The 27,259-nt window shown below is 40.7% G+C and overlaps 5 protein-coding genes and 1 long non-coding RNA gene across 11 annotated transcripts; 2 read left to right on the forward strand and 4 right to left on the reverse strand.

Moving 5' to 3' along the window:
* Positions 1 to 63: 63 nt before the first annotated feature.
* On the reverse strand, positions 64 to 1,276 carry LOC108072623 (dehydrogenase/reductase SDR family member 7). Its single transcript, XM_017163852.3, has one exon. It carries the CDS (start codon positions 1,161 to 1,163, stop codon positions 198 to 200), a length of 966 nt encoding a protein of 321 aa, XP_017019341.1. The 5' UTR covers positions 1,164 to 1,276; the 3' UTR covers positions 64 to 197.
* A 197-nt stretch (positions 1,277 to 1,473) lies between these two features.
* On the forward strand, positions 1,474 to 6,459 carry Eno (alpha-enolase). Of its 2 annotated transcripts, XM_017163718.3 has the most exons (3): positions 1,474 to 1,593; positions 2,617 to 2,936; positions 4,746 to 6,459. In XM_017163718.3, exons 2-3 carry the CDS (start codon positions 2,740 to 2,742, stop codon positions 6,058 to 6,060), a joined length of 1,512 nt encoding a protein of 503 aa, XP_017019207.1. In that variant the 5' UTR covers positions 1,474 to 1,593; positions 2,617 to 2,739; the 3' UTR covers positions 6,061 to 6,459. The 2 variants fall into 2 exon arrangements, with proteins under 2 accessions (XP_017019207.1, XP_070139434.1); XM_070283333.1 differs by lacking the exons at positions 1,474 to 1,593; positions 2,617 to 2,936 and adding an exon at positions 4,533 to 4,655.
* Positions 1,562 to 2,410, reverse strand: Rrp40 (exosome complex component Rrp40). Its single transcript, XM_017163719.3, has one exon. It carries the CDS (start codon positions 2,313 to 2,315, stop codon positions 1,617 to 1,619), a length of 699 nt encoding a protein of 232 aa, XP_017019208.1. The 5' UTR covers positions 2,316 to 2,410; the 3' UTR covers positions 1,562 to 1,616.
* Positions 6,460 to 7,235: 776 nt separating the features above from the next.
* On the reverse strand, positions 7,236 to 27,066 carry grp (serine/threonine-protein kinase grp). 2 transcript variants are annotated; one of them, XM_017163752.3, is made up of 7 exons: positions 26,926 to 27,066; positions 16,272 to 16,618; positions 15,121 to 15,344; positions 10,440 to 10,617; positions 9,653 to 9,795; positions 8,928 to 9,137; positions 7,236 to 8,220 (listed from the first exon to the last, which is right to left on the reverse strand). In XM_017163752.3, exons 2-7 carry the CDS (start codon positions 16,394 to 16,396, stop codon positions 7,526 to 7,528), a joined length of 1,575 nt encoding a protein of 524 aa, XP_017019241.1. In that variant the 5' UTR covers positions 16,397 to 16,618; positions 26,926 to 27,066; the 3' UTR covers positions 7,236 to 7,525. The 2 variants fall into 2 exon arrangements, with proteins under 2 accessions (XP_017019241.1, XP_017019242.1); XM_017163753.3 differs by lacking the exon at positions 26,926 to 27,066 and adding an exon at positions 22,315 to 22,333.
* LOC138929673 (uncharacterized) lies at positions 18,692 to 19,606 on the forward strand. 2 transcript variants are annotated; one of them, XR_011445907.1, is made up of 3 exons: positions 18,692 to 18,807; positions 18,860 to 19,034; positions 19,377 to 19,606. It is a non-coding gene; the product is annotated as an uncharacterized lncRNA (long non-coding RNA). The 2 variants fall into 2 exon arrangements; XR_011445908.1 differs by having other exon boundaries at positions 18,693 to 18,807; positions 18,866 to 19,034.
* On the reverse strand, positions 24,854 to 27,067 carry squ (squash). Of its 3 annotated transcripts, none has more exons than XM_017163757.2 (4): positions 26,926 to 27,067; positions 26,307 to 26,449; positions 25,673 to 26,181; positions 24,854 to 25,603 (listed from the first exon to the last, which is right to left on the reverse strand). In XM_017163757.2, exons 3-4 carry the CDS (start codon positions 26,172 to 26,174, stop codon positions 25,350 to 25,352), a joined length of 756 nt encoding a protein of 251 aa, XP_017019246.1. In that variant the 5' UTR covers positions 26,175 to 26,181; positions 26,307 to 26,449; positions 26,926 to 27,067; the 3' UTR covers positions 24,854 to 25,349. The 3 variants fall into 3 exon arrangements, with proteins under 3 accessions (XP_017019246.1, XP_017019245.1, XP_017019243.1); XM_017163756.2 differs by having other exon boundaries at positions 24,854 to 25,606; XM_017163754.2 differs by having other exon boundaries at positions 24,854 to 26,181.
* Positions 27,068 to 27,259: the final 192 nt, after the last annotated feature.

The raw sequence follows: 27,259 nt of genomic DNA on the forward strand, positions 1-27,259 counted from the left end.
TAATTTAAATTACCTTCCACAGTCCCTTTCCCATCTAATCACCCTTTAAAATCACCTTCTGGCTTATCTTCTGTGTACATATTTTTATATTTTTGTTGTAAATATACATACGTATATTTAAACAATTGTACAATTGTATAAAAGTTGATTGAGAACCATTGGGAGCAGGGAGAGGTTGAGGCGTATATCAAAATCTTTTACAGTTTGCCCTCACGTATCTTGTTCAGCGTCTTCTCGGTCATAAAGTGACCCAAGATCTTGGTCAAAGTGGGGTTCCTGGCGCAATAGGCCAGCAGATTGACCGGAAAGAGGCCACACCAGGTGAGATCCATCTTATTGGCCAGGGCCACGGCAAAGAGTTCACCGCATCTCTCCGCCGTCATCCGTTTCTGATTGGCAGTGCTCAGTCCCACCTTGCCACCCGGCGAGCCCGTGAAGGCTTCCTGCAGGAAGTCCGTGGCAATGGGACCCGGAGCAAAGATGCTAATGTCCAGTTTGCGCATCTCCACCTTCAGACTCAGCAGATAGGCATTCAAAGCATGTTTGGCAGCGCAATAGGTGGCGGAAAACGGCACGGGACTGAAGCCAGCTATGCTGGATGTGGCGGCCAAGTGACCTCTTCCTCCCCTCTGTTCCACAAAGTAACGAACCACCACGCGGCTGAGGTGAACCACGGCAAACACATCGAGTTCAAACAGCTCCCGGTCCACCTCGATGTCGATCTCCGTCCAGCTGGCGCGCTGCGATCGGCCGGCGTTGTTCACCAGGACATCCAGTCTCTCAAAGTGATTCAGCACGGAATAGAGATGGGTCTTGTGTTGCTCAATCTCCAGCATATCCATGGGCAGGATCATCACATCCTTGGTGGCCAGCAGACCCCTGGCTGCCGCCAGACACTCCTCCTGCACCTGCTCCAGTTGCTCCACTCGCCGGGCGCTGAGCACTAGCTTAACGCCATGCTTGGCCAGGCTCAAGGCCAGGGCTCGGCCAATTCCACTGGAGGCACCTGTTATCCAAACCACCTGGCCGCGCATGGAGCACAGGGAGACGCCGAAACGGGATTTGTACCACAGTGCCACATTGCAGTCGAGCAGGATCCAGAGGAGCACGTAGACCACGTAGTACAGCACCAGCAGGAGCAGCAGGAACTCCAGGAAAGTCATTGCATCCGGAGCAATAATAATTCGATTGGGAAACCTTTGCCCTCAATGCCGCAACGGGAGAGACTAAAAGCAGCAGGTACTCGCCTCTGCCTGATAACCACTACGCTTGTTGAGATCAGCTGGGTGGGCTCACATTAGAGATGGCACAGTGACTGGGCATCAACAGGTGAAACTTAAACTGAGAAACATTTTGAAAGAAGAAACAAGAATGCGAGTGAAAGTTAAATTAAAACATTCTGTGAATCCATGTAAATTTGGTTTTTGCACCACCGACAACGAGGTTCCTTTCTTTTTGGCTACAAGCTCCTCCATCTGCTCATCTCTGGCAAAGAACGCTTTTACGTAAAGCCAAAAAATATCATCGCCACAAAAGTCACATTAAAAATTCCAACAAAAAACACGTTTCAACTCTAGATTTTTTTATATAAATGTAAGTTAACTTAGCAATTAATCCTATGCCTGCAGAAAGTCCTCCAGATTGTCGCAGACCTTGTCGATTTCCGCATAGCCCGCCTGCTCCAGAGCCAGGATGGCATTGGTCAGGGCAATGGTTTCTCGCAGGGAATGGGCCTTCAGCCAGATCCTACCATTGACGCCCACGGCAATCTCGTAGGGCAGTCGCCGGGTGAGCGCGGCGAGGGCGGGACAATTCTCGCGGAGCAGCACTCGGCCCAGATTCAGGCTGCACTTGAAGAAGAATCCGTCGGCCAGCTGACCAAGTTTTCCGCGCTTTCCATTCGAATTGACGCACACCAGCTCCGGTTCGACGTCCGCGCTGGCGACCAGAACCCGCGCATAGATGAGGTCTCCGGGATTCAGGTCCGGTCGGTTCTTTTTCGTGGCCGCCTCGAAGGAGAGATAGGAAATGGAGGCCAAGTCCGCCGAGCCAATGTCCACGCGGTACTGGTCACCGGCCTTCGCCTTGACAATGCCCAGGACGAGATCTCCGCGTGCCGGCACATACCGCCGCTGGTAGTTGTCCACCCAAAATGTGTTTGGTTCCTTGTGGCGCAGGGGTCCGGCCTTGCTGGCCACCACAGTGTCGTCCAATCGCCGCAGTCCCGGCCCGAGAATCACCCGCTTGCTCTTGGCCACCTCTTCTATGGCCGAGATGCGCTCGCCGGGCATCACGATTGTGCCGCTGCTGCTCATTTTAATTAATTATTGTTGCGTTTAGTTGTTTGGAAACAAAAGAGGTCCGCCGCGTGTGTTTTAAAACATATGACGCAGAGTTGTAAAAATGAAAATACCAAAGAAACCGAAAAAAAAACTTGTGGGTTTTCACCAAAAGGTCACACTACAACTTTCTTTGATCAGCTGGAACGAAACAAATCAGCTGAGCTTCTTAAAATTTTAACGTATTTTAAGCTTAAAATTTCCTCAATATTATTTAATTCCCGCATTTCTCTCATAATTGATACTTTAAATTACTATTTATTTTTGTCTCTTCCAGATGGACATGCGTTCCACAGCCGTGTGTGGAACCCAAAGCCTCTAACCTTGTGAAAGGTCATTTTACCAAACAACAAAATATAGCAAAAACAACAACTAAAGAGAACACCCCTGGAAAAGCATCATGTTCCACAAGGCAACAACAATGGCGAACTTTTTGCCGCTGCGCTGTGCGCTCCTCTCTTCGCTGCCGGCGCCGGCGTCGCGAATAGGCAGCGAAGTGGCGGGCGTTTTCTCTGCGGGTTTAGTCGTCGCTTTCAGAAGCAAATCGTCGTCCACCGGATCCGGATTTAAATTCTTGCAGTTAAGAAAAAGCTCCTGGTATGTATTAGTGCCAGTGTGTGTATATATATTTGTGTGTGTGCTCCAGCTATAAAATAATATTTAATAATTTAGCCGAACAATAGTTTGTCCCAATTTAAAATCCGAAAAATCAAGCGTTTTGCCAGCGACTTCCGCGAGATTATCTAACAAAAAGACTGTGCAAATTTCCAATCGGAACAATTTATCATTTTCCGGATCAATTTAATTGCACAAATCAAATTATGTCAATTGACAGCTAACTACTTTCGCTTTTGCCCATCTAATCTCCGATTTTTATTGCAACAACAAAAGGCTGATTCTATATTACGTAATCTGTATTTTACTTGCATATTTGCAAAATGATTTTTTTCTTTAAAGTAAGCAGAGAAATTTAACTTTTACGTTTGCCAAATGCTCGCCAATCTTTTAAACAATTTAACAACAAACACACATACTTGGATCGTGCCAATGCGTGTGTCCCAATACACACGCAGTCCTATTCGAAACGTACGGCAGCTCTCTCCGTGACCGTGGACAAGGTCAAAATGTACGGGAAGGCTTGGAGGACTTTTCACGCATTTTCCTGGTGGTCTTGTGGGTTGGGGGGAAAAGGGATACTCATTTAGGGGGCAAAGAACACTAGAGGGGGAAGAATAACGAGAAAATTAAGATTTTACTAAAGCCGGGTTCTCAAGTGGGACCGCTCAACAAGCATTGCAAATCTAAGCTTTTTGTGGCTCCATTTTGGCATTAAAAACGCAAAAAGCGGCAGCAACACTGCACTTTACCGCCAAACTGCGAGAGAAAAGTGGCTCCCACAAGGAAAATCTATTCTATTTTCGTTTGCGGAAAATGCCGCTCGTGTCACTGACTCTAAATAATTTTAGAAACATTTAATTGAAATCTGAAGACAAATTAAATATAGAAACCGAGGAGGTGACTTTGAGAGAATTTCATGGAGAAAGTAACAACGCGAGTCAGCAAATCTTAATCATCTTTTGTTACACCATGGTTTCGTAGATTGCAAGCGATTTTGATATAAATTATGAAATAGTAATTGTAGTAATAATATTGCAATTGTTTGATTAAAATATTATATATATATATATATTAGTAATTTTAAAGCTTGGCGAAGAAAGCAAATGTTTAATAGTTTACGTTACTTTTAAATAAGGCATTTTACCTTTTCTTTAACCATGTTTAACATGTATTGTTTATTTTTAAAAATATAATATATATTTTTGAAATTTAATTGGCCCAAAATTTGTTTTTCCCCAAATTATTGGAATTACATATACCTAAAATTTAAAAAAAAAATATATATAACAAATTTATACTTTTATGTATAAATATTAATTATTAAGTTAAGGAAAAAGTATATATATATTTATTTTTTTACTAAAACAAAATATTATTTTTAATAATAATATAAAATTTTATGGATTTTATTTTAAACCCTTATCAACTGCCCTGTTTTTAAAACCGCCTTTGAAATATAAAAGCCATGATTATTTAGGTTAAACAATTTCCCAAAAATGCCTACGTTATTTTATCCAAAAATAAAATATCCTTAAAACTAAGTAGCCTTTTCAACAGTTTGATAACTTTTAATTCAGATCCACTTATGCTAACTTGTTAACTGCTTAATAGACAATAATTCAATTAAGAAATGACTGGGATTTCGGGAATATTCTGGCATTCATTTAGCAGCAACCATATTGACACTCCTTATCTGCGGTCAGCTTCTGTTTTTTACACCATACTCAGCGATTAAACAATTTAAATTTAACACTAATTCGCCTTTCGTTGGACTTTGGTTTTTTGCAGTGACAGCAACAATATGACCATCAAAGCTATCAAGGCCCGTCAGATCTACGACTCCCGTGGCAACCCCACCGTGGAGGTCGATCTGACCACCGAACTGGGTCTGTTCCGCGCTGCCGTTCCCTCGGGCGCCTCCACCGGTGTCCATGAGGCTCTGGAGCTGCGCGATGGCGACAAGGCCAACTACCACGGCAAGTCCGTGCTGAAGGCTGTCGGTCATGTGAACGACACCCTGGGCCCCGAGCTGATCAAGGCCAATCTGGATGTGGTGGACCAGGCTGCCATCGATAACTTCATGCTGAAGCTGGACGGCACCGAGAACAAGAGCAAGTTCGGCGCCAACGCCATCCTGGGTGTTTCCCTGGCCGTGGCCAAGGCCGGTGCCGCCAAGAAGAACGTGCCCCTGTACAAACACATCGCCGATCTGGCTGGCAACAAGGAAATCATCCTGCCCGTGCCCGCTTTCAACGTGATCAACGGTGGCAGCCATGCTGGCAACAAGCTGGCCATGCAGGAGTTCATGATCCTGCCCACCGGCGCCACCAGCTTCACCGAGGCCATGAAGATGGGCTCTGAGGTGTACCACCATCTGAAGAACGTGATCAAGGCCAAGTTTGGTTTGGATGCCACCGCTGTCGGTGATGAGGGTGGCTTTGCCCCCAACATTCAGTCGAACAAGGAGGCCCTGAACCTGATCAGCGACGCCATCGCCAAGGCCGGCTACACCGGCAAGATTGAGATCGGCATGGATGTGGCTGCCTCCGAGTTCTTCAAGGATGGCCAGTACGATCTGGACTTCAAGAACCCCCAGAGCGACAAGGCCCAGTGGCTGTCGCCCGACAAGTTGGCCAACCTGTACCAGGAGTTCATCAAGGACTTCCCCATTGTCTCCATCGAGGATCCCTTCGATCAGGACCACTGGGAGGCCTGGACCAACCTGACCGGTGCCACCAGCATCCAGATCGTCGGCGATGATCTGACCGTAACCAACCCCAAGCGCATTGCCACCGCTGTGGAGAAGAAGGCCTGCAACTGCCTGCTGCTGAAGGTCAACCAGATCGGTACCGTCACCGAGTCCATTGACGCCCATCTGCTGGCCAAGAAGAACGGCTGGGGCACCATGGTCTCTCACCGTTCCGGCGAGACCGAGGACTCGTTCATCGGCGATTTGGTCGTCGGCCTGTCCACCGGCCAGATCAAGACCGGTGCTCCCTGCCGCTCGGAGCGTCTGGCCAAGTACAACCAGATCCTGCGCATCGAGGAGGAGATCGGCGCTGGTGTCAAGTTCGCCGGTAAGAGCTTCAGGAAGCCGCAGTAAGCGCGTGGCCAACTTCAAAATTCCAACCCAACCAACACCGAAGGCGCCGCCGGCTGATCCAACCCGCTGCTAGATCTGGATCTGGAGAGTGGGACCTGGACGGGGCAGCAGAGAAGACACACCACCATAGACCGGCGTGGAGCAATTCGGTGCACGTGTTCGTCATCCCCTTACTTTCGGAATTTGTGTCTGGCGCACAAATGAATCAGAATTAAATTACCAAAACCGTTTGCTGTCTCTTTATGCTTCGTTATTTAGACATTATTATTAATGTTAAACCATGATCTAATCATTATTTATAAACAAAACAAAACACACAAAAACACCATCTGCGAAATGAATATCCCAACAGTAGTCGCTGTAATTCTCCTGGAATTATAACAACCACAAAAACACTCACTTACAGGCGTTACTCATTGCGTAAAGGGTTAACAATGAAATCTAGTTCTTGAGATCGGAATTTGTTTAGAAAATTCTTGAAATCGAACATCGAATTTCAGTTTTGGATGTTAAATAATAGTCGAGAAATCCCCCCACAGGAAAATATACATATTTACCGAAATTACACTTACATTGAGAATGCGTACAAATATTCAATTTGTTAGTTGATGTGAAAATAAAAAATATTACAAAAAATTATGTTGAATTTTGTATTTTTAACGGCATTTAAATGGCGTTGCCAGATAGATGCAAAAATTTGAAAATTGGGTTAATTCAGAGAGCTTTTTTGACTGTTTACAAGGTATTTTTAACATTTTATTAAAGGATATTTAGAAGTTTTATTTTAAAAATCACCTTGCTATTTCACATTGATTTCAATGTTTTTATCATTAATATTGATTAAAATTGAGTAATATTATAAATATGAATTATACATAAATAAGTCTGTAGCCTGTCCTTATACAGGACATCTGAAGGTTCAATTGTATGCTTTGGGTTTGCCACACCACCCTCCGCCCCTCGAGAAATAAACAGATAAGTCTTATTTTGAGTCTCGATCTCTACGTTTGAATATTCTCAGCTTTATTTCTAGTCAATAACAAATTCTAAAGAGGAAATTAGTGAATTCATTAAAAGTCTGCAGAAAAGCACCAAAATCTCGTGAGATTAGTTAAAACCTAGTTAGGTTAACAGAAAATAACAAAAACCCCGCAACACCCACCAAAAACACTTCATTATCTGTTAACTTTGCAATCAAAATCGTTGTAGATTTATTGTTTCATAACTTTTTTTGTAAACTAGTGTCAATACTTTGCATTCGTTTTAAAATTCAACAAAACTAAAATCATAGGAGAGTCCACGCTGAACAAGTACAAAACGTAGAAGTAAATAATGCATTCGATAATGATAAATTTAGCACATGGAGGAGGAGGTTAAATAAAGCTAAGAGTAGGTGATGGTAAATGAGTAACACTAATAAGTTAAGACAAACGTGATAGTCTTGAAAGTTAAAGGAGAACACCAACTAAGGCACCGAGTTGGTAGCGATCGCAATGGGCCATGTAGTGGGACCCTTGAGCACAATATCCTCCAAGGCATTCTTGATTTTGATGAAGCGCCGCTTAAACTCCAGACCACAGCCCTTGGACAAACGGAAATCCACGAGAATCTTGCCATCCATCTCGATGATGTGCGCCTTAAACACCAGTCGCAGTTTGTGCCGATCGATGGTGGAAACGGTGACCACTCCATCCTCACTAACCTTGCAGGTATAGCCGCCCAGTCTCTCAATGGTGCCCACCAATCTCTTGATGGTGTCATCCCATCGCGTGGTCACAAAGAATCGCGTCATGCGGCGCACCAAGCGCTGGAAATAATTCTGGGAGGCGCTGCTGCTCTGCGTTTGATTCATTTGCGTGGCCAGCAGTAGATCATCCAAAAGAGCGGGCTGTGAGAAGCAGTAACTAAGGCGTGCCTCCTGGGCCACGTCCTGGCAATCGCCACCGCTGCTATCCTTGGCCTTGCTACGACCGTGGCGCAGTCTCACGTCGAACTCATCATCGCTGCGCATGGTGGGCATGGGCTGAGAGCAATAGTTACGCGAGATGGAATCATCCAGGCCATTGTTCAAATGGGCGCTCGACTGCAGACGTTGGCGCTTGGCCTTGGGCGAGCGAATCTCCAAAGCAGCCGCCGAATCAACCAGGTCAAAGGAACGATCTGGAAAAAAAAGTTACGTCTTTAGTTGAGTTTTGTAATAGAAAGTTAAATCAAGTTCAAAAAGAGATAAATAACAAAAAGAAAGCACAAAATAAACACAATAACTCAAGCCATAAATGCAAAAACCATTTGGTTTTTGGTAATCAAGCTCTATGGAAAATTGTAAACACCACCATACAGCTAAAATCACCAAAGAGCAAATAATATGCAAACAAAAAATGAGCAAATGCAATAAGCAATAATAAATAATAGGTAATGTAACACGACCAGAAATTCTACGAATTCTATATTTTGTATTTATGATGATTTACCCTGCAGACCGCCAATGCTTTGGTAATCTAGCTTTATGAAGTAGTAAAAATCTATCATACAGCTAAAGCGCCAAAGCGTCAGAAGAGCAGTCCAAAAAACAGTAATTTAATTTAATAATTTAATTGATGTATGTAGTTGAGTTTGCCTCACCTACAGCCTAGGCACAGAGAGACTCTCAAAACTTTTCAAGGCATTTGAGAGTCACTAAGTACCTGAGCCATCATCAAGTGGGCACTGGTATTACAGCACTTGAAACACAAAACACTTGCACTTTTTTACACTGATAAAAATACACTTAATTAATTACTAAATTTTGAAAATATCTTGCACTTTTTTACACTGATATAATATACTTATTTTATTACTAAATTTCAAAAATATTCGAATGTTTTTACCATGCTCAGCAAACTGCATGTTGCACCACTTGTGATCGAGTATCCTTTCCAGCGTTAGGCGTGTTCCCGGACTGGTGGCCAGGACTTTGCGTAGCAGCGAAATGGCCAAGGTGTCCAGCTTGCTCCAAGGCGTCTGCATTTGCCAGTGATCATTATCCTTCCAGTTGGTAAACTCTGTGCAGGCGGTGGATGGCTGATCCCAGGGCAGTTCTGAAAAAAATATTATTAATTAAGAAATATTAATTTAATTTGATTTGCTTAACAAATTGCTAAAAAATATAAATAATTATATCATTCCTGTAATTTTTGTTGTGGTTTTTATTGTTGCTGGTGCGTTGTTTAAGCAATTTAAGCTGGAGCTTTGGTATAAAAGCTTTAGATGATATACAATGTGCGTGTGAAACAATCTACAGCTAGAATACCAAAGAAACAGCAAAAATGATAAAGAGAGTGCGAGCGAGAGGAGGAAAAATATGTGAGCAAATAACCAATAACAAAAAATAAACGGCGAATTTGTTAAAAAATATATAAATGCATGATTCCGTTAAACGCAAGGCGATGTCTGGAGTTTTTATATTTAATTCTTTGTTTTTCTTTTTTGTTTTATTGTTTTCACTTTTTTCTTTCTTTTTTTTTTACATGAAAGTGCACGAGAAATCACTAAATTATTGAAAATAAAAATTCACATAATTTAATTAAACAAACACTTTAGTTTCTCGACTTACCGCCCGCCAACATGGTGACTAGAACCACGCCACATGACCATATATCCGCCGGCTGGGCATGATACGATTTCTGGAGCACCTCCGGCGCCACATACGGCAGGGTGCCGCAGCGTTTGTCCAGCAGTCGCTCCTTGCCCTTGCATCTGTTTCCAAAGACCAGAGATAATTGCCGATTGAAGAGGGATCAGGGTGATAATTATGAAAAGAAAGAAATGAGAGTTGGGAGAGTTATTGAAAAAGCTTTTTACTTCATTTAGAGATGGTAACGAAGATGAAAAGGGGTCTTAAAATCTAAGGTTCACCTCTGAATAAAATCAAATAAATAAAATATACAGTAAACTATTTAATATAGGATTTTAAAATTCTATATTCTATATTTTGCTAGTTTATTTAATTTAAAATTCAATTTTTAGAGTAAATAAGCCGAATTATTAAGTTGAATTTCCTCTAATTTTTAATGAGTGTTTATATTTTAAACTTTTACTAAATGCGGACTTAAATGAGTTTTCACTTAGTTGAAAACTAAACTCTCTCTCTCTCTCTCTCTAGGGGTCTTGTTCGGGTTTGGCTGTGTTTTTGTGGCCTCAAGCGACGCTTTCAATTAACAATTCCGCTTGTTGGACAGTTTTCGCTGAAGAAGTTTTAGCCACAGCGTTAATGGATTTTAGACGTTTTCAAATATTTGTACAAGAAGTTTCTAGTTTATAATTAAATGAGTTTTGTAAAAAAGAACCGTTTAAATATTTTATTAAGCTAGAAACTAGAGAAATTTTGTTGTACCTAATACCTAAACATGGTGGCCATGCCAAAATCGGAGATCTTCACATTGTCATGCTCGTCCAGCAGCAGATTTTCCGGCTTCAAGTCCCGGTGAGCGATGCCCCGCTGATGCAAATAGTTCAAGCCGGACAAAAGCTGTGTGAAATAACGCTGGGCCTCATGCTGTGGCATTCCAACATCGGGCTCTGCAAACAAAAGTGAAAAATGTTCAAAATAATAGATTAATTTATTGGCTGAAAAATGTATAAAAAAAATATAAACGAATCGCGGAATTTGAATAACAATTTGTGAAACGTTTTCGGCAATGCCATTTATGTTAAAAGAGCCCATCCTTTCCCACCTATATTTTCATTTCCTCCACGGATTTTTCCCCTGTGGAGTGCACAAACGCATGGAAAATGGGAAAAATGTGCAGCGGAGCAAAAAACCAACTCGGGGCAGGTCAGTTCGGGCAGGTGAAAAAACAAATGTAATGCATTCTGTTGTGCGTCGGTGTAAAGGATTTATGGGCTTAGTCGTGTTGCCCAGGTCTGAAACAATAACAGCAATAGCAACAGCAACAAAAATCTAATCAACAGTTTTATGCAATTTTAATATAAGCCCCAACAACCACATAGACAATGCCAAAAATGTTTACCTGTTGGTTTTCCTACTCTCTCAAATTGGCTTAGTTTCCCTCATAACAAGCACTTTAACTCTACAATTTGCTTAACTTTTATCTAATATTTTAATTTCGAAATAAAATATAATACTCTTTAACTAGTCCTAGGTGAAATTATTCATCTTAACCTTTCAACTACAGCAAAAAGTCCTTAGAGTTGTGATAGCTCCACTCGGAAGTGCACAGGAATAAACAGACAGCCAGGGAAGAGTAACAAAAGAACATAAAATGCATGAACAAAGAAATAAAAGGTTACAACAGGAGGCATCCAAAAGCTAGACAGATTACATTTCAATCGTCTTTCACTTGATTGACTGTCAAAGTCAGCCACAGCATCCTGCAATTCAGGGATCAAACGTCATCAACCCATTTCCTTTCACATCCACGGCCTTTCCTTATCACCTATCGATTTTCCTTCTCCCAGGAATTGTTCTCTACTCTTGACTTTCCTGAAATTTTTGGCAGGTCCAGATCAAAATTTGAAAAGCAAGGGTAGCGGCCAATAATTACATTAGTATAGAATCCTTGGTAGTAAGTAGTATTTTAATAGGATGCGCTTGAAAAACTCAATTTAAAATTAAAACCTTTAAACTAATGGTGAAACATTTATAAGCTGTAGCACCTTCAATTTCCATACAATTTTTATACAATTTCCATACAATTTCCCTTTAAAAACTTTGAACAATTTCCCCCTTGTAGGCATTCTCAAATATTTTCTCCTTTATTTTATGTCACCGCTCCCGGCTGGCTTCTTGTCACTCTCAATTTGTAAAGGCCTTAAAAGTTGACTGTGCGACAGATAAAGTTGGGCAAGTGTGCCACGCCCACATCTGTATGTAGAAGAGCCCATCTGTCGGTTCTCATTCCTTGCGTGTGCCACATTGTTTGCTATTCATTTATCATGTGGCATGTTGCTGGTGGCTGGCGCCATTTGCACAACTCTTTTGGAATTGATGAAATTAAATGGAGGTGCAAGTGCATCCTCCACTGAGGGAAAAGGGTTAATTTTAAGATATATATCTAAAAAAAAATCTAAAAAAAATTTCCTAAATAAAAAAAATAATAAATATATTGACAATTAGGATCATCAAGTAAAAGTGACAAGAAAGTGATTTTAAAACTCTTAAAGAGCTGCATAAAAAAGGCTTACATTTCACAAAATACATATTTATATATTATTTATTGTATTTTAAAATTATAAAAACGTCAAAAATAAATAAATATTGACCGACTTTAAGTTGGAGCACTGCAAATAAAAGCTGTGAATGCCATGAAAAGTATGCAGCATTTGCATAAATATGAAGCCGCGAAATAAAGACGCCCACGGATGAAAGCAATAAAAATGCAGCCAGCATGTCAGTAACATTTTAGCATAATTAATTGCATTTCACAAGGGCGCAAAAGAGAGGACCGCCCCCACTTAATAATGGTAAAATATATGCAAGGCTATGGAAATGAGGGAAATTACTCGAAAATTTCATTTGTAATTGAAGCATAATTTATATCGAACCCCAGAGAGGATATGTGAACGGGGGTATAAGCCATCATGATTTCTATAGAGGGCTGGGGGGCTTCTCCTCCACTCGTCCTTTGGGCGTATAAGCTTAATGAATGCATTTCGAGGCAAACAGACAATTAAACTCGCACATACTTACACGAACACTCACTAACACCGAGGACATCTGGCCATGGGTGCCAGTGTGAGTGCGGCTCCATTATGTTTCATTTGCATATTGAACCTATTTATGGCATCCCACCATTCATTGCACTCTCTATCCTACCTCCCCCCTCCTGCACAATTTCCTACGTTTCCCAGGATTTGCATTGCCTCCTGCCCAAACAGGCGCTAGACCGCACATATCACAGTTGCTAAACTCGCTAGGAGATGGCAACGTGATTTCAGCTGAGACTGCGCTTCTGATGTGGGTAGTAGCATGTCCTGGAAAAGTCATTATTCAAGGTACAAATTTTAAAATAATTTTACAATTATCATTTACCAAATAAATGCCATTCATCTGTCATAATGCATTTAATCAACTTAACGAACAGCAAACAAACTGATTGTCAGCAACTTATCAAGCTCAATAAAATGCAATTGGTTTTACTTTAAAAATTTAAACGGTTCGTAAAGAGTTAATTATAATAAATGAGGTGTGATGTAATGTAATCTGATGGAAAAAGAAACTTATTAAATTTATAAATGTTATATGTTTGAATTTGTGGATTTTTACCTTGAATATTCTTTGCTGTTTATCAAGTTATGAATTATTCAAAGTCGAAAATCTTTACTATTTCACGTTTTAAAAATTAATATAAAATACGTCGAACAAACACTAAGAATTCAAAGTATAGAAAGAATACTTAGTATTAAATATTTCTTTCTTTTCCCAACTTTTCCCCTAAAAATTACCTAACATCTAAAATCTAAGATTGTGTTTCATCACTCGATGGCAGGCACATCACTAGATATCATTAAAAATGGCTTAGCAACCGGGGACTAAATATGGCTGCCACATTGATTATTACACCAGCTCGCCCATGCAACACATCCCCCGCGGAGGAGCAAAGTTGTGGACGATACCGAGAGCCAATGGTGATGATGATGATGATGGCGGCGGCGGCGATTGGGAATAGGCGAAATCAGGGGGAGAACTCCAAGGAAATGAGAAGCATGGCGGAGGTGGCAATCAATGCAAGGACGCCGACGCCACTACTTCCATTAGGGGCAATCTTGCTATGTTTTCCCACACTCCACCACCACACCGCTGACCTTTTGCCAGGCAAGCTGTTAATATTTATGAAAATGCCACGAACTTGGCACCTACATACACCAACAGCATTTGCCACCCAGCGCGCTTTTCCATTTCCAATTTCCCTTCCCGGGACAGTTGGCAAATTGTCATTGCAAGTGACAGAAAACTGGCGTAATCAAGATCCGTATCTACTTGTCGGTCTGATTTGTCCCTCTCCCGCTGCACTAGGAATCCGTGTTCCATTTCGATTCGTTGGATGATTTTGCTGGACGGGCGCCCTCCAAAAAGGACACACATCACAACGCAACACAACACAACACAACAATTTCTACGCCGTCAGTCAAGTGAGCTTGTCTGTGGCATTTCTCTGGGTTCTCGCGTCCCAGCAGCATATTGGCATATTTGCCTCGTCTGGCCGACGTCTATATGGTCTGACATCTGCTCCCGACTATGCTCCTTCCACTTTTTGGTTTCGTCTGTGTTTGAGTTTCGGATGTCGGGATGCCGCGACACAGAGGCCATAATAATAATAATATGCCATTTAAAGGAGAAAATCATATTTGACACAAGCATGCTTACAGACAAATATTTAACATATAAGTTTTCATTCAACAAATGATTGGAAAAAAATCTATGCTTAAAGGTTAAACTAATAGTTTAAATTGAGGATACTTTCAATATATTTTCTAGATGATGTGAGTCAAGTTAGTACTTGACGACCCGTATCCTTTTATAAACCATCTCTCAAACTTAAATTTAAAATAAGGCAAGATAAGGTCTATCGAGATCTTGGTGAGTGTTGCTCCGGATTCTGGCTTATAGCAAAGTTAAGGGGTTTAAAAACTTTAAAAAGTTGCTTGAAGCTGCTTTGATAAGAAGTTCAGTTTAGTTGTTAGGCGATTTAACATGTCATCACCATTTTCGGGAAACACTTTCTAAGAAAATTTGTGGTCAAAGTAAGCTTAAGGATAAAGGGCTATATTTCACTTTAAAAACATATTTATGCATATTTAAAAGGTATATATATTAAGAGGTAAGGTACTTCAACAAGAAACATCTAGAAAAATTCAACCAAAACACTGACTGTAATAAATAACCACCTCAATCTGATAAACCTTTACCCAAAAAATAAGTTACATAAAAAAAAACATGATTTATTACCGAATACATAATCCAATAAATTTCTACGAAAAAATATCCCTTCTATTTCCTGGGCATATCTCTTGCACATAAATTAAATTCATATCAAGATATAAACATATAGTAATACTCACCGATTCGATCGAATAGTTCTCCGCCGGCGGCGTATTCCAGAAATATGTACTCAACGCTGCCCTGCGAACGCTTGCCAAAGAACCGCAGGATGTGCGTGTCCTGGAGCATCTTCTGTATGCACACCTCCTTGCGTACCGAGGTCGCTGCATCCGGATGCTTCTTCAGATCCACCATTTTCATGGCCACAGCCTCGCCAGTCTGTCGATTGATTAGCAGCTTCACCCTGCATCACAACAGTATCCAAGAATAGAGGCATCAAAGGATTAGTGAGGGATTTTTTCGAGCGCGGGAGGTGACTCTGCCGAATGCAGTTGCAACTTTGGTGTCTGTGTATCGACTGCTCTCCGGGTCCGGGTGCAGTGAGTCTGCCGTATGCCATTGTCGTGCTCCCTTATTCCTCGAATTCCCCGGATCCGGACACCGGGGACATGCGCACTGGAGAGCGCCTTAAAAGCGGACACTGAGCGGGAGTTTTGCGGGATGAATGTATACAGCGAATACGCCGGAAAAGTGCGTTTCAGTTACGGCTTTCTGTTTTTTCTTTTTTTATGTGTTTTTTGCTCTTTTGCAGCATTTCCGGTTTATTGACTTCAACACATACACACACACACAGGCATACGGCAAAACACACGGACGTATAAGAGATTTGCAAAGTCAGGCTTAAAATAATGGTAGGACTTCCTCATATATCAAATGAGTTTAGTAAGACTTATTTAAATAATCAAAAATAGATGCTACATTTATCTATTAAGGTGTCTTTTTTTAATCGTGTTGAAAGTGTAAGAATTTAAGTATTTTTGAAGCTTTTCCTTTTACTAATTTTTTAAATCAAATTGAGATTTCTTAATTTCTTTTCAATCTATGATAAAAAGCTAAATTCTCTGAATTCATTGGGAAATACAAACATAATTCTATAAAAATGCTATATTTCAATAACATTTGTATATTTAAAAGAATTTATCTCTCGTATTTTGTATTCTTTTTTTAATTTAGTCTTAATTTTCCTTACATTAATTTTTGCCTAATTTACTGTTTTTTACGCTTTTCATGTTAGACCAAATATTCTAAGGCTGATGAAATTCTACGATTTTTGTTGTTTTTTAAACAAGGAGTTGATGAAATAAAACATTAATTAGGCGAAAACACTCACTCGCCATAGGCTCCTTCGCCCAGTGTTTGGGCCAGGGTCCATCCCTCGACAAACTCCCTGGTGGCTACCGCAGGACCAGTCCCCGTTCCCGATGCCATTGTTGATCCCACTACGGTGGAAGCCATTTGTGGGCTTGTCCTTTTGTTCACAGTGGGCTGTTCCCTCGGGCTGTTGCTGTTGCCGTTGCTTTGTTGGCTAGTGTTGATGGCTCAATATCCTGTTGGCCGCCGCTTCCTGTATCCGTATCTCTGCTGCTGAACTTCTGCCGCCATGTGCGTTGCGTTCGTGGCGTTGTCCTTGTCATCTGCCGCCGAATTCTCGCGGGGCTTTTGGCACCTTGTGCATATCTGTGGAAAAGCGGAAAACAAAAATATGGCAATTAGTCCAAGGGTTTGCAGAAAGGATAACCAACAGGGGATTAAAATAAACCAAAAAAGGAAAACAGAGAAAAATACAAACAAAGAGAAGATGAGACTGTGTGGATCCTGTCTAATTCGTGTTCCACGATTCCACAACGTTCCGCACTGTCATTCACATTTACGTACACTCTAGCAGACACACACACACCACTACCCAACACCAATGCAGAATGAAAAGCACATGGGGATGCTGGAAATTCACAAACTTGGTGGTGTAGAGAAGAGAAGAAGCAGAGAGGCGGCAGCAGCCGTCAACTATGTTTTCGTCTTTTTGCATTAATATTTCATCCTTTGGCATGGTCATGGTTTCGTTCGTTTATTCGTTCGGTTATCCTCTCGGCTCCTCCTTCGTCAGCCGTTCTGCGCAGTCGCTTTAAAGCTTTGTCAGTAAAAAAAAGATTCCAGTATAGAACCGAAGGATATGAGCAATGTACAGAGAGTACTCGTTCGCGAATAGAAAGAAACAGCACTCACAGTGGTTGTTAGGTTTTTTTTTTATATATAAAAAATATTGTTGGTTATCAACTATAAGGTTAAATTATCCAAACATTTTAAGGCTTCTAAATATATATTATATTAACGTTTAAATTTAGCTTGCAATAAAAAAATTAAAAATAAGTCATATTAGACTACTCCCCCATTTAACCTATCCCCCCCACTGTACCGTTTCTAGTTGTTGCAGATTTTGCGTAGGTAGTATGTACCTATTACATCTCCACTTGTGTGGGTGGTTAGGTGAGGGAAAGGGAGAGGCTGAGAGCAGCATCAACAGTCAGCGAACTTGACTCCTGTCGTAGTCGTTCTTCCTCCTTTTCCCCTCCTTCAACATAATGCGTGCTGATGCTGTATTTCTCTCCAAAAAGCTCTATCCACCTCCTTGTTCCCTGTCAAACTTCTTTCCACCACCAATCCTCGCCAACTCTCTCTCTTTCTATCTCTTGCAAAAATATGACGTAGTTGTTATGCTTGACTAGCTTTAATTAAATATCCGCCGTTTTGACTCTCTGAGCTTGCGCTTCAAAGGACAGAGAGAGTTGGTCGCATTTAGAGAGGCGAGGATGCTTCTTCTTGCACTTTACCGGTGATGCTGCGCTGCCGCCGCTCTGCTAACGGCGACCGCGCTGCCGCTGTTGCTTTTTCTTGTTCAACAGGCCATATTAACATTTTTATATCCCACTAGTCTGTATGTGTACATTCAACAGAGTGGAATTTTTTCCCTTGCATTTGTATTGGGTCGCGTACAGTAAGTGTGTGTGAGCGTGTTTGTGTGTGTGTGAATGTGCGTACGAGGGTTTCCTTTCTTTTCCTTTGCACTTTTTCACGGCAATTTTCTTGGGCTATTTTTAGGTGTCCGCCATTTAAGGAGCTTCCTTCCTAATGTAACTTTTCTTCCATAAAAAATCCTTAAATAATTGAAAAGTTTCAAGGTATCAAGTTTCTGCATTCTCAATGAGCCTCGATTGTCATGCAAATTGAATTGCGGGATTATTATATCAACGGAGGGGATACATAGAAAGAATAGTTGACTATGGTTTTCCTTTGTTGTTGACGGTCTGAAACTTACCCAAAGCGGACTTATCTGTATTATCATTTATACTACACAGTAAATAAGGGATTTATAAAAAAGGTTGCAAAGAAGGGAAGAAAACTGTATAAGCGAAAAAAAATGTCTTTTAATTCAAATTATTTTAAGTCCTATTCCAATAATATTGTTGAGTTGAAATTAATAGAATTTTAGCAACAATATTTTATCTCTCAATTGAATAGATAGAATAACAATCTTTCCTTTTTTAGCACACATTTTCTCTCCAAAACACTCCGCTCCTTCAAAGATTAGTTAATTTGTTTGAGAAAGTTATTAAATGTCTGCTAAATTATTCACAAACCCCTTTCTTCCCCCATGTGACAGAATATGAACGGTAGGCGGAGATGTGGGAGACAGGATAACATGTGTTGCACAGGTTGAGCTTCAACTGAAAAGTGAGAAAAGTAGTGGCAGGAGCCCGGAAAAATGAGAAAAGGGGATGTGTCAAAGCACGTGTCGTCAGCATAAAGGGAAAACCTCAAAACGGGACGGAAACGGGAACGGGAAACGGAGGACAGATGATACCGGATGAGTAATGAAACTCCACTAAAAACTTTGACAAGTTTTCGCAAAACTTTCCACAGCGACAGAAGCAGCAGCAGCCGGCCATCGGGAAAAAGTTCTGCCAGAGATATCAAAGTTGGAAAAGTATGTTATGGACCAAATTCAAGCTTATGAGGAAAGCGGACGCCCAAATTAGTTTCAAGAGCATTTCTTAGTTGAAGTTTAGCCAGAGGGAATCTAAAGGAAATACTTTAAGTATGAATAAGTTTTTAGACCTCTTACTTAAGCTTAAAGTTTGGAGCATCTCGTAGCCTTAGGTATCCCAACCTCTTAACTTTGTCTTAAAGATCTTGAAAAAGATAATATAAACATGACGATGCCCTCAATTTAAACAACTCCCCTGAAAGTTGAACCCAAATCATTGAAAAATTGTCACCTGTCATGTCTATGCTTTATAAATGATAAAAATGTTTCTGGCAAGAACCATAAATTTGTCTTGCCGTTTGTAGAATTTTTCGAGGAACCCTTTTTTTTATCAGCAACTCGCTGTTTGACAAAACAAAAGTAAATCGAAAGAGATTTTCCCACTTTTTTTAGGAGAGCTGCCTGCCCCGATCAGATAAATGTCGTGTCCTAAGAACACTTTTGATTAGCTTTCTGTAATGGAATCTGGAGAAATTTCCCATGACTAAACAATTCCGGTGAAATGAAGTTAACAGGAGCTGGAAAAACCGAAAAGCCCGAAGCAGGGCGTAGAGTCAGAGGCAGCTGTAAAGGACCCGAAAAACACCCAACAGAATCCTAAACAAACAAGTTACAGAGTTAAAATCAAATAAAATTAAAGACTCAAACGAAGGGCGCACACATTGCAGACTGAAAAGCGAAGGGGGTTGGAGGTTGTTGAGTGGGTGGCAATGGAGGGGTGCTGTAAAGTGCACACTGTACAGTGGAGATTGGAGCGTGTCTTTGTTGACTCACCAACACAATCAGATTTTCAGTTACACACTAAGATTTTCATGGCATGGTGGCAAAGGCTAAAGAAAAAACTACAAAATAAGGGGAATTGTGTTGCGCTCAGAAATAAAGGAGGATGAGTCTCCTCTAACTACTTCCATACTTAAAAGAAAATATAGTTTTAGACTTTTTAGTGTTAAAATGAAAGCTATTTATATGTATTTCTCTACTATTCCCAATTTTTATTAAAAAAAAGCTGTTAATTATTAAGGTAAGGTTTGAAAACTTTAATATTAGTTAAATTCTGATCTCAACCAACCTTCGGAAATTTTTGAGTGTAATCCTGGACAAGTGGCTTTTCTAAAGAAGAGAAGCGTCGAAGGGGAAAAAAAACTAGTTGCCGTCTGAGTGGGCAAAGGAGCGAGCAGACAGTAAACCGGCAACGAGCAAAATTAATGACATTGTGGCGCAAGTCACATCCAGTCTGGAGTACGGAGTTCAGGTCCAGTGGAAGAGTAAGTCAGAATATCAACGTCCAAGTCCAGGCCATGGTCAGCAAGCTGGCTTTATTGGTTAAAGCCAGAAAGCCCTGTAACGACGTTGGCTAATGGCTAACCCGAGCCCATTAGTTGCGATTTCTAACACAGAGGATTGGATTTACCCCGCCAGAAAGCAAAGCTCAGCAATTTCCAGCAAAAGATTACAGGAAGTGGATTGCAGTAAACAAATTTATGAATATTCTTTTATGATTTGACAGACACGAGACAATGGAAAATGGGATTTATGATGGAAAAGTTAAGATGATAGAGGATATTAAATAGTATTATTTTCTGCTAAGCCAATTACCATCACTTAATTTATTTACGGATAAGAAGGGTTCTGGAAATTTTCTGTTAACTGAAAATTTGCTCATTGAATTAAATGTTGTCCAAAAAATATATTGGGTGATTTATTGAACTTGCTGCAAATGTTGGGCCGAGAAGTCAAATTATAAAAAATTCCCATTGAAACTAACTAAAAAATACACTGATCATGGTAATCAGTTAACCACAATTGTGAAAGGGCACAGAGAAGATGCGGCACACTCTTAAGCATCGTTATAGGAGCATTATGATCTGTCTCTCGGCTGTGATGAATGATATAGCCCACTAATTGCAGAAGAGAAGCTGCTCCGCTTTATTGATCGCTTGGGGATTATGTAGATGCCAGGCCAGGCCAGGCTAGGGGTCTGTCTTCCACTACTTTTTTTTTCTTGTTTAGCATTTTGCATTTTATTTACCAGTTACAGGCCCGAGCCGAACCTCAGACGTGAGACCAGACTTGGGGGTAACCCAGGCGGCTCTTGGCAACAGCGGGGAAGTAAAAACTTCGTTGCCAGGACCGAGGTGTGTGTCTGTCTATGTGTGCGCCTGTATCTGTGCGAGGCCGATAAGGCTAAGCAAATACGAGTTTTGTAAAGTATTTCAATTTGAACATTCGCTTTTTTCCCATCTTATTTTATGCTCCCCGTACATGAAGCACGGGATGAAGCAGCGCAAGGAGGCTGCGAACAGGAAAGCCAGCAATGAGAAAGATATTGCATGGCCATAAAAAAAGACACACAGATACTCCACACACTCGCGCGTACAGAGAGAGAAAAGGAAGGGGCCTAACAGGCCGGCCGGCCGGCAGACACGGCGGACAGGACAAGTGGACAGACCAGCGCTGCAAGTTTTTTTCCTTGTACTTTTTATTTTTTATCTGCTGTTTTTTTTCAGCTTGCTTTTCCCCTTGCGTCGCCCGTAACCTCGGGTTTTTCCTTTTTATTTCGCGGGCGTTGCGAAAAAAAGAGAGAAGGAAAAGACAGCAGCTAAAAAGTTGGGAAAAAAAAATTGAAAGCAGCATGTGCAATTAGTTGTGCTGTTTAAAGGCTTCAGAGGACAATAACACATGATTAGTAATTTAATAACTTTTTAAAAATATCTTTGAATAACATTAATAAACTTTAATTGATATACATTTTGCCTAAAACCCTAAACTTTAAGTAAATCTTCTTTATCATAAATAGTCTTTGATTATTGTTAAATTTAAATGTTTAATAAGTTCTTCAAGGAGTTCTTAGGTGTACATTTTCTGTCGTAATACAAATAATAATGAGGTTACTGTGATTGAGCAATAGAAAATTTGGAAAATTAATAATTACCATTACATAAAATTAAAATGGGCTAGTTTTTTATTATTAAGAAAGAGACTGTAAATTGTCGTACAAGATCTTTGAAAGTTTTTGACGGATATTATTTAAAAATTTATTACAAATTAGTATGTGGGTTGTTGGGTTTAGATAAATAAATAATATATTTAAAATTTTTTTTTGATGACGTAGATTGAATAAAGAATATAGTTTTTTAATACAGTATTTAATTTGTTTTTTATTAAGGGATATTTAACTTCAATAAACAGCGGATTTTACAAGATAGACTCAAAACTAAGATGGTATGCGTCTCAGGGATTCAAGCACTATCTGAGATTGACAGGCAGTTTACAGTTTTTTAATTTTTATTTAACGATGATCAAGTTCAAAAGTATCTACTGATTTTCTTACTTTTTCTTGGACTCTCCATATTTTTTGTTGGCGATTCAAAGGAATGAAATGCACAATAGAAGCGAAGATGTTTCTTTGACGGCTTCCCCGTTCGTTTTCTTCGGGTTCATCATCGTGGTTTCTTCTTCTTGGAGCTTTAGGAACTACCCCGATACCGAGAAATCAAGAAACCGAACCGTTTTCCTTGGATATTTGGATTTCGCCAAGAAAGTCACCACTGAGTGATGTCTGCTATCTCTTTTCTTTTTAGCCTCCTGAATGGATGTGACACAAACACACGCGCAAACACACAGACAGGCAGGGAAAGAGACGTATCCGGTATCCTGCGAGCCGCGTTTTGTCTGTATCCCAAATTCGGTGAAGCGGCCGCAGCCTCGTGGTCCTTGCACTCCGCCATCCCCGAGTTTCCCCCTGCCGACCGTTCGATTCGATTAAAAAGCGCCTCTACAAGTGTAGTAGTAGTAGTTGTACTACTATTAATTTACTATAACGAAGCGGCTTTGTTTTTTCTTTTAGTTGTTTTCCATTATCCTGTTCGCATGCGGTTCGTCCTGTTTGAGAGTTGATTTAAAACTGCCGCTAGCTCGCACCGAAAGCCTGAGTAGAGACCGAAACTTCCAGAGAGACCTGGAGAGCCAGAGACCGAGAGAGAGCTTACGCTTGCGCGCGCCAAAAACAAAAAGAGGGATAGATAGGGATGCCCATGCCCTCTCTCTCGCAGCATCTGGCTGCTGGCTCAAGTTCAGCAATGCACAGTGGAAAATGTATCCTTTCTTTTCACCAAAGAAGATTATCAAAAATGTAGCTGCATTTTTCAAACCACTTGCCCACTGTGCGATGTCAACTCTGCCCATGGTGGCAGAGGCAGCGGCTGAGCAGAAAGCCGGCTGCCCGCGAGGGCTGTTGCTCCTTTGAGCTCTCTCCCCCTCTGTTTCCCACCTCTGCCCACCTTTCGGCAGCTTGAGCGTCAGCTTTAGTTGACGTCGCGTCAGAAACTCTCGCCGGAGCTCGTGTGCGTAGGAATTGGGGTGGACTTTATCCGAAACAAACAGCAAAATATGATAATTCCGCAGTCTGGGCTTCTTGGATGTAATTTAGAACTGATGAGAATGATGATGAGAATGGGGAGCGAAAATATTGTCAGTTAACCCCAAAAAGAACGTTTTGAAAATAATATAAAGAATATGTACACATTTGTAAGAAGACTTTAAATATTTTAAAATTTGTTGGTCCACCTCAAAAGAGAGCTTGTACATATTTATTTTAATAGCTTGCGCCATTTGTCGAACTCCTTCTTTATTTTTGATTTTGCTTCGCCTTTCGTTCAGCGCGTAAAGCTGAGACTTCAGACTCGTTTACATATAGACGACAAAAACATATGTACATAAATATGTATGAATGTACAAATAGAGCATATAGAGTCTGCCCTTTCCTCCCCTATCACTGACTGGACTGCCTACTACATCAATATTTTTCATGTGTGTCCGTGTGTACAACTGCGTAACAACAACAACAATATTGCAATATAAGCAGGCTTGTGCATAAAACAACTACAGCATCAATTTCACCAACATCTTTGGCTTGACAACCACGTAAAAATAAGAAAAGGAATAAAGCAAACCGTAAAAAGAAGAAGAAAACAAAAGGAGCACGCGGTTGCCACGGAAATTGAAAACTTGCAGTTCGTGGCGCATAGTAAGGTATTTGGTGTGCGTGTGTTCACACTCTCGGGCGAGAAAGAAGCTGCCAGCAAAAACGAGATGAGAGAGCAACAGCCGCCGCGAAAGGAAGACAGACAAAACGAGACAGAATAACTCCCACCACCCAAATACAGTATCACTTCCCTATAGCTCATTTTCGAAAAGCTCTTTTAAAGAATATACAAATAAATTAAAGAAACTTAGCATGTTTTTATTCAGTTTTAACATAACATATTAACATATGATAAAGTCTTTATTTCAATATTCAATATTGTAAATGACAAGTAGATTTGAATAAACAAATTTATTAATTAATGGAAAGATTCGAAAATGTAAGTAGTGTGTTCCTATAGTTTGAGGATATAGAAGCTAGACTGTTTTAACTCAAACTCACATTTGCTCCTCCTCCAAATCCCGGAGAATTTATTTCGTGCTGTGAGCCAATTTCTTCATGTATCCCTCCCGAGTCTGTGGGACAGATTATTAGGCTTAATTGATTGGCGCGTCGGTTTCGCCAAATTAATAATAGTTCCACACACAAGGACAATAACAGTAGGGGTTGGGGTGTGTTATTGATTAAGGAATTACTGCTCCCTCCATTATTTTTGATAAGTTTGCGAAATGTTCACTTCATCTACTGATTCAATTAGGGAAATTGAATGGAAGTTAAGAACATGTTATGAGGGTTTAATAGATATAATAGTCAACAAAAGAAAAACTTCTCCAAAAACATTCATTGAATTTATGGAATTGAATTTGATTGGTTTAGAATTTTTGTTATAGGAAAGACAGATTTTGATATTCAAATAATTATAATAAAAAGGTTATTATTATAAGCATCGGTCTCGATAAAGCTGTTTATTGGTAAAACTATTCATTTCATTTAAAATGTTGGATTTTCTTTGAAAAATGAAAAACAGTATTTAATTTGTTGTTGAAAACTCGAGATCCAGGCACTGTGCGATCCTCTCAGATTCCAAATTTCTGCTGCCTTTTGTTTGTAACGAACGCGACGAGCAGATGCTGAAAGAGCCACGGCGTGCCCATGTGGGTTGTAAACTATTTTCAACTCTTATTTAATTGTACTTGCATTTCAGTTCAATACTTATAACTAATTTGGATTTATGGCCTCCGAGTTTAGTGACCTTATGTAAAATCCCTTCTTGTTATCAACAATCACATTCAATTATTGTTTGGTTTCAGTTCTTATTCAGTTTTCTTTCTGTTTCTTTTTTTATGTTTTGTTGTTGTATTCCTATCGCATTTTTCTTTTGCTCTTGTTTGTTTAATTTGAAATTAGATACTTGTATTTTCTTAGTAAATTAATATAGGAATTTAAAGCTGATATTGCTGCTTTTTGTGGGACATTTGGCGTTCCTTTTGATTTGGCCGCCGTCCCTTCCTTTTTCCCTTTGACTTCTCCTGAATTGCTGGCGGCTTCTCCTCCTCCTCTTCCAAACTCTCCTCTAGGAGTTGGTATGGTATCTCAATGTACTTTTCTGACTTTTTGGGGACTTCTGCACTGCTGATGCTGCTTTCCAAATCTGATTTAGCTGATTCGTACACACTATTGCAGCTGGTCCAACTTTCTGCTGTGTGATAAGAACTTGTAGTATCATTACCATCAAAGGAGGTGGTCTGTGGTCTACGCGTCTTACGGGGTGTAAAATAGTTGGGATCCATAATAAGGGGGAAGGTTCGGTGACCATTTCGGGAGACCTGCACAGATCCTTGCACTGGCATTTCACCTGCATGCTTCTCCTCGTAGAATGATTTAACTGACAACGGGACTCCGGCCATGGACATCATGCCAAAGTGCCGCATCATGGCCACCGCCTCTAGCTCAACAGTGCTAGTGTCTTCCAAGTCCGCCATGGTTGCATGCTCGCCCAGAGGCTTGGTGCCCGCTATCCGCTGGATGCGCTCCATCAACTCTAGGCTCTGACGGATTTCCCGGGCCTTTTCACCCTCTGGGGACCTGCTCTCCAGCTCTGCGTTCCGTTTCTCGCGCGCCGACAAGTACTCGTAGGTGTTCTTGGGCCGCGGGATAAACTCCTTTTTCCGCCGCTCCTCGTAGTCCAGCTGGCCATGGATCAAATTGAAGCCCGGTTCCATATCCACCAGATCATCCTCAAATCGAGTGCTCGGGACCCAAGCCATGTTTGTTCTTGTGCGAAAAAGAGTTTGTTTAATACTTTGAGCGCCATCAGCAAAGTGCATTCTGCACTCAGCTCGCCCTAACCTCAATAAAACGCAGCACGCGTTGTCTGATCGCAAGGGCAAAAAACTCACCTTTTATTATTTAGATGCACACACAGTTAAATGCTAAAACTTAAATCGAAATTCTTTCCAGGAATTTGTTTTTTAGAGCCAAGCATCAGGGTTGCCACGCCGCGTGGCACATGACAGACGCGTTAGTGACAAGTGCCCAGCAGCTATCGAACATACCGCAACAAAAATACAAAATATATATATATAATTTTAATTTGCTTAAAATAAAGATTATGCTTCCCGACCAGACGCATTTCAACAATTAACCGTACGACCTGATAAGTGTAAAATTTTACCATAATTATATATGTGAAAATTTGTCAAGTCTTATATTAAATCGTTGATATTTAATTTTAAATAATAGTAACTAGAATTAATTTAATTGAGTATATGACAAAGACCCCGATATTATTTTAATTTGTGTCATCTCTAGGGAGAGCACCGAGATTTGTTCGCACCGGCGTGGCGAGTAATATTGCGCCAAAAAGTCAAACAAAAGGAAAATGAGCATGGGGGAAGAGGAAGAAGTCCAGCCAGTCATTAAATAAACAAAAGGAACTCAATGCACACAGCGTCATCCAGACATCTTCATTTATATCCCAGTATTTTTGGCATAAAATAAACATAAATTACGACTCACCAGCGGCGTCTGTTTCGCACTTTTCCGGCTGCGTCTTTTGTTTTTGCAACGTCCGCACTCGATTCCAAACTCTTCTCTCAATTTGCCAACTTGAATAATTGACCACTTCACTGGGGTTTCGTGCACAACTAGCCAGCGAGGTGTCTTCTTTTTCGGTCAGGAAAAGTAATTAAAATGCAAAAAAACTGCAACGCTGCTAAAATTTACTTGGCGAACTAGAGGTGGAAAATGTCGGCGATGTCACTATCGATATTATCGATGCTTTCAGTGTTGCCAAATGAATAATTGAAATTTCGCCCTAAAAAATACTGTGTTACACCTGATACGCAAACCG

The sequence above is a fragment of the Drosophila kikkawai genome, chromosome 2L, assembly GCF_030179895.1.
Source record: "Drosophila kikkawai strain 14028-0561.14 chromosome 2L, DkikHiC1v2, whole genome shotgun sequence".
NCBI lineage: Eukaryota > Metazoa > Arthropoda > Insecta > Diptera > Drosophilidae > Drosophila > Drosophila kikkawai.

Excerpts from the sequence above, each read along its gene's own strand:
- LOC108072623 (XM_017163852.3), bottom strand. The coding sequence starts at position 1,163 with ATGACTTTCCTGGAGTTCCTGCTGCTCCTGCTGGTGCTGTACTACGTG.
- Rrp40 (XM_017163719.3), bottom strand. The coding sequence starts at position 2,315 with ATGAGCAGCAGCGGCACAATCGTGATGCCCGGCGAGCGCATCTCGGCC.
- Eno (XM_017163718.3), top strand. The coding sequence starts at position 2,740 with ATGTTCCACAAGGCAACAACAATGGCGAACTTTTTGCCGCTGCGCTGT. Across the intron at positions 2,937-4,745 it reads CAGTTAAGAAAAAGCTCCTG|TGACAGCAACAATATGACCA; the intron begins GTATGTATTAGT and ends GGTTTTTTGCAG.
- grp (XM_017163752.3), bottom strand. The coding sequence starts at position 16,396 with ATGGCTTCCACCGTAGTGGGATCAACAATGGCATCGGGAACGGGGACT. Across the intron at positions 10,618-15,120 it reads AGAACTATTCGATCGAATCG|AGCCCGATGTTGGAATGCCA; the intron begins GTGAGTATTACT and ends TTTTGTTTGCAG. Across the intron at positions 8,221-8,927 it reads CATGCAGTTTGCTGAGCATG|ATCGTTCCTTTGACCTGGTT; the intron begins GTAAAAACATTC and ends TTTTTTTTCCAG.
- squ (XM_017163754.2), bottom strand. The coding sequence starts at position 26,174 with ATGGCTTGGGTCCCGAGCACTCGATTTGAGGATGATCTGGTGGATATG.